Genomic DNA, 6,216 nt, shown 5'->3' on the forward strand with positions numbered 1-6,216 from the left:
TAAGGTAGTGCTCCTTACCGATCCTACTTTCCGACCTAAAGCGGATTCGAAGTTCCACCGGTCGCAGGAAATATGTCTCCCAACATTCTGTCCTTCTCCTAGACACCCTACGGAGTTCCTCTGGCACACCCTAGACGTGCGAAGAACACCTAATGCGGCATTCCTGAATCGGTCCTCCGTGGAAGAGGTTTGTAAAGCAGCAACGTGGTCGTCTATCTCGACCTTCACAAGACACTACAAGTTAAATACGATGGCTTCAGCAGACGCAGCATTTGGGAGAAGAGTGTTACAGCACGCAGTTTCGTTAGAGGAAGATGACATCCCACCCAAATGAGGGACACTGCTCGGGGAGGTCCCATATAGATGTCCTCCGTCTCAGAGGGAGAACGACCATTGGACACTTACCGTGAGGGGTCCTTCTCCTCTGAGAAAAGGAGGACATCTGGGCCCTCCCACTGTCATCTTTCTGCAGTTTTTCTCTCTGTGCTGGTCTCTTCTCTTGTTTTTTCTCCCGTCTGCTTCACATTCCCTATCTTGGGGTTTTTTCTGTTAGCAAAGCAAAAAATTGTTGTTAGATGTTTATGTTGATGTTCACAGTTATGTTATAGGGCAAAGTTCCAGAGTTCAGGCTACGCACACGGCTTTCGGAGTCCCAGAACTAAGGAGGAGGGGCTATTCCGAAGGCGCCAACAGGAAGGGGAAAAAACTTCTTCCTGCCTCCCTAGTGGCACGGTGGGAATAACCCATATAGATGTCCTCCTTTTCTCAGAGGAGAAGGACCCCTCACGGTAAGTGTCCAATGGTTGTTCTCTCCTCTGCTGTCTTCCCATTTTTGTATTTATCTATGTACTTCATTTATATCCTGCTTTTCTACTCAGTGGGGACCCAAAGCTGTTCACGCCCCTCCATTTTACTTTCACAACAACCCTGTAAGGTCAGTTAGGTTGAGAGTGCATGACTGGCCCAAGGTCACCCGGCAGCCCTCCATGGCAGAGTGGGTATTTGAACCAGGGTCTCCTCTAACTTCTCCTTTTAAAAAAATGACTTAAATGCAGTTAACACCAACAAGAGTACCACATCTTTCCAGCAGAATCTCACCTGAACTCACTTGTTAAGGTAGCAGTTGTAGGCCTCAGAACCCCTGGAGCTATTTGGTGACTACCTAGCCCAGCTTTACTACCATTGTCACCTGCAAGAATATTAACAAAGTTGAAATTAACTTAGGACACCACATGAGACAGGATGCACATTTGGAACCGTCTTTCTTTAAGCTATTTTAAAGCAATCTGAGAACATAGCAGGTTGGAGCAGGGGAATGAGTTTTTAACCCTTTCTTTAAAAATTGTGTTCTAAATTGTCCACCATCAGCTACTTACTACTCTTTCAGAAAAATATATGGGCAGCCCTCTTCCCCACACTGTGCTGAAACTTTTAGGTTCCCCAAGGGTCTTTTTGGTTTACACAAATCTATACAGAGAAAAGTACATATGGCTTTATGTTGTATCTGAAGGTTTCTATGTGTTACTTTTGGCGTTTAGTCCCCCACCCCCACCCATGTCTGAGCACAAATTGCTTGAGCCACAAGAGAAATGCAGAGGGGGGCACACAGTAACACAGCTGCAGCAATGCAGAGCATTCTCTCTGTCCCTTGCCCTCCCCCTCTTTTCACTTGGCATGAAATACAATTAGATTCAAGTCCAGTAGTACCTTAGGGACCAACAAGAATTTTCGGGTATAAGCTTTCGAGAGTCACAGCTCCCTTCGTCAGATGCTAGAAATGGACTCTGGAAAGCTTATATCCTGAAACTCTTGTTGGTCTCTAAGGTACTACTGGACTTGACTCTAACTGTTGTCGAAGGCTTTCGATATGTTGTCGAAGACTTTCACAGCCAGAGTTCATTAGATGCTGTAGATTTTCCGGGTTGTGTGGCCGTGGTCTTGGCATTGTAGAACCTGACGTTTTGCTAGTAGCTGTGACTGGCATCCTCAGAGGCATAACACAGAAAGGTGGAGTACTCTCTGTGTCCAGGTGAGAAGAAAATGGTAGGCAGGTAATTTATATCTTCTCCAGAAGGTGGGGTAGGGCTGAGTCATTATCTTGTAGGAGTTCCCTGGGCTATGAACATGCTAATGGAGGAGCTTTCCTGAGGAGGCTGTTTTGTATATGGATTGTTTCCTGAGGAGGTTCCTGTTTCCTGAGGAGGTTCTTTTGTATGTGGATTGGCTGTTGAAATTCTAATCTTATCTGTAGTGCTATTGTCAGATGTAGAACCTTTTGTGTTTTTCAGGACAGGAAACCGTGCCCTATTTATTTTTAAACTCTATTCTTTCCTTTTGAAATTGTGTTTAGGTTTATGAATTTCAATGGCTTCCCTGTGTAATCTGACATGGTAATCTATTAATCTAACTGTTCTACTGAAGCCCAACACGGCTACCCTCTGAAACAATAAATCACAATGCCAGCAGCAATCCTGATGCTTTGCCTTCAAAGCCAGTATTGGAGGTTAAAAAAGAAGAGATTGGCTCATAGATTAGATTAGAGGTGCTGAATCTGTAAAGAGGGACTCTTGGAGGTCAAGTGGTGATAACCATCATGCATTCTGGTTTGCAATAAAGAATTGTGTGTCAAATTAGAAAACAGAGCGGAGAACTCTTTATGAATAACCTCTTTTCACAATTTACATCCTTGGGTAAATGGACAAAGTAGGGTTATGCTGCAGCAAAGGTGTGAAAAATATCAAAGTGATTGATCCAATTTTTATTCTCCTTCTTAGGTCATTCAACCCTTTTTTCCCCTTGCTTGGCTGTTTCATGACTCCTGGGGTACAGCTATGGGCAGTATGGGCCATGCAGCACGTCTGCAGCAAAAACCGTACGTACTGAGACAGAAATCTGTGTCTATAGCAACACTTTTTAGATGTAGTTGAGTGAGTAAATACTCCAGTGAAGTTTAACTCTCTTCCTAATTAAAAGTGCCTTCTCTAGAGAAAATAGGGAGTTAAAAGTTGTGGTTGGGATGCCTTCAAATTGGATAGCCTCTGAAAGATGTTTTAGAGGGGAAATGCAAAATAAACAACATTACAGAGAAACACAACTACTTAAACAGTCTGTCCTGGAAGTAATTTACTGTTTTGTAAGTTTTAATTGCATCCCAGCACAATCCTTCACCGTGCACATACACTGTGTGTATAAGAGCATTACTATACTGTCAGTTTTAGTATCCTTTCCTTTCCTGAAGATCCCTAGCATGAAACATGTGGTCACTCAACCACTTCTTCCATAGGTGCTGAGACTTGCTCTGCCCTGCCTGAATGTGGGGTGTGTGTGGAAGGAACAGTTTCTACTCCTAAAGCATGTATTTAGTGTCTTCAGATGCCAAGTGAGAGCAGGAAGATGGTATGGAGGAGAACTGGGGTCTGCTTGCTGCAGCTTTGCAAAATATGAAAAAAGACAGACTCAACTGATCTTAAGACATGCAGTCTAACGGAATTTGTCTCCCCACTCCCTCTTCTCATTTTAGCTGCCAGGTACTGCAGCATGTTAATTGAAGAAGGTGGACTGCAACATCTATACAACATCAAGGAAAACAGCCAGACAGATCCAGATGTTCAACGAATTGCTATCTCTATTTTAGATAGTTTAGAAAAACATATTTTGCGGCATGGGCGGCCACCTCCTTGTAGAAAACAGTCAGACAAATAGCAGAGAATAGGCATGTAATTTATCCTCTAATCCTTGCAAAGTGTTTCTAGTTGGAATGACTTCTGTTCCAGTGATCACCATTAAAACTTTTGCCAGCATGACAGCAGACACAATGCACAGCTGGCAAATGTTGTCTTTAATGGTCTTTAAGGGTTTTCATGAGGATCTAGGATGCATTCCTAAACTGGTCATGTCCTGAGAATCACTGCTGGCTGAGAAAGTTGGGAGATTGTACAGTTCAAATGCCCATCTGAAATGAAATCTCTAAGAATTTGTGAATTGAGGTACAGAAAATTATTTCTGCTTGCTTCATCCATAACTGTGTTTAAATCACTTCACCAACTCAGTATTTGAATAGAACAGTTTGTGCTTGTAAAGTCAGCACTATTCAGCTTACAGCCATGTCATGTGTTCATGCATTAAAACACAACAGTTTATGAGTAAGGTGACCAGGGTTTTTTTTTTCTTCCAGAGATCTTTTAAAACCCATATAGTAGAGCCTTCAGAGTCATCTCATGTTTCCCATCCACTATCTAAGCAGGAGCATCTGAATTTTGAATCAACACCTTATTTTCCCTGGTATGCTAAGGAAACAACCTGCTTGTAGGAAGAAACATAGGTTGTTTTCTAGGAGCCCCAAGCATGGGAGGGAAAGGAATTAATTACAAGTTTAAAAAAACCATAAATGCTATTACCCTTGTTAATGTTAAATGTATGTTGAACAGAAGACCGAGACAAATAATGGAGCTGTCCACCAAAAACAGTGGCTAAAGTGGGTAGAACTTCCTCACCCACTGGGATTGTATGAGACCAAGGATATCTGATCACCTTAGTTATGAAAGACTACCGATAGCTTTGCTGTGTCATGTACATACTTTGTCAGTATTTGTGCAGTAAACTTCATGTGTAAGGCACCATGATACAAAATCTCACCCAACATCTTATGTAAAGTCTGGTGTAAATTACATTGTTGTGTGGAGTATTAAAGTTTTGCATAAAACTTCCCATAGTTTAAAAACATTCTCTGAAGTTTCTCTGTGAATTGTTATCTATGAATGTTTTGTGGAACAAAATGGAGATAGCACCAGGACCCAGAAGCTTAGCACAAAGGAGAGGTAATGAAACAAATGACAATTTGAATTGAGTGTTTTATTTCTAAAGTACTGCTCTTTAATTTGCTTCATAAATTTAAAAAAACCCACTAAAATCTTTTTCAATACAAGGAATGTAGCCTAATCACAGAGAAGGAAAAAACTAATTCCTGTGCATAACATCGTTTACAGGCATACACAGAGCTGCTTGAGATTTTCTTTCTCCAAAAAGTAGCAAAGTATGAATTCAGCAAGAAAAATTAAATGTTCTAGAAACTGAGACCTTCGCCTGTAGGTGTGGGCAGCCTTGCTACTTTTTTTAAACCTCTTGGATGAACACTTGTATTGTGTTAGTTGACAGGGGAAGAGCACAGGCAGTGAACAAAAAATTATTTCAGTTGCTGGCCACACTAACAACAAATGAATAAATACAAAAAAAATTTGCTACCAATACCAAACTAGGAGAAACCAGTTTTTATACAAATTTTCTTGACAGCAAATCACATTTGTATTGATACTGGACCTGATTTTTATCAAACTGAAGAGAAGTAGACATGTTAGTCTTCAGTCACAAGACTAACACATTTGTGGTACAAGTCTCTAGAAGCCACCATTATTTTTTTTAGTCTGCAATGTGTATTTTGGTTGCAACAGACATGCAAAACAATCTATTGTTTTGATGTAACTTTAATAGATGCTCATCTGTTGAATCCTTAACAGGTGGTCTATTTCTTGAAAATGGGCCAGGAAGAGTTTCTGTGTAAGATAAGAGTAGGCAACTCTGGTGTGACTTTGAGACTTAAGGGAGAGATCAAAAGCATATTAAAGTAGCTTGGAAGCAGAGTAGATCTAAAAGGTAAAGGTTCCCTTGCTTGAAAGCCAGTCGAATCCGACTCTAGGGTTGCGGTGCTCATCTCCGTTTCAAAGCCGAAGAGCCAGCGCTGTCCAAATACATTTCCGTGGTCATGTGGCCTGCATGACTAAACACCAAGGCACACGGAACGCTGCTACCTTCCCACTGAAGTGGTACCTATTTATCTACTTGCAATTTCTTTTCGAACTGCTAGGTTGGCAGGAAGAGTAGATCTAGTACAAAATAAATCTGTGAATATCATCGTTAAAATTGATTTATTTGGACAGCCGAAATTATGGAAGTATTTTTAGAATCTTGAACTTCCACTGTCAAGTTGGATAGCCCTATCTTGTGTTTGTTTTTATTCTGAAGTTTGGCAAATCATAAACCCACCTATACCAGATATCTAAAAACTCATACTGTTAAATTAACTTGCTAATGTAATAAATCCAGGAATGTTTACACTGTTTTTGACTGATTGCTGTAACAGGCATAATTTGGGTAAACTCTTCATCCAGCCCTTGTAGTATGTCAGAATCATTATGAAACCTGGAGAGGACTGAACATTGT

The 6,216-nt window shown here is 41.0% G+C and overlaps 1 protein-coding gene across 1 annotated transcript in view; it reads left to right on the plus strand.

Annotated features, from left to right (window-relative positions):
- Positions 1–5,686, plus strand: part of ZYG11B (zyg-11 family member B, cell cycle regulator) — a 38,307-nt gene extending 32,621 nt beyond the window's left edge. The window contains exons 13-14 of the mRNA XM_015423281.1: positions 2,775–2,872; positions 3,521–5,686. Coding sequence (XP_015278767.1) covers positions 2,775–2,872; positions 3,521–3,702 — 280 coding nt within the window. The 3' untranslated portion in view covers positions 3,703–5,686. The remainder of the gene's footprint in view (positions 1–2,774; positions 2,873–3,520) is intronic.
- The last annotated feature ends 530 nt before the right edge of the window (positions 5,687–6,216 follow it).

Source organism: Gekko japonicus, unplaced genomic scaffold, assembly GCF_001447785.1.
Source record: "Gekko japonicus isolate JY-2015 unplaced genomic scaffold, Gekko_japonicus_V1.1 scaffold1079, whole genome shotgun sequence".
NCBI classification, from domain to species: domain Eukaryota; kingdom Metazoa; phylum Chordata; class Lepidosauria; order Squamata; family Gekkonidae; genus Gekko; species Gekko japonicus.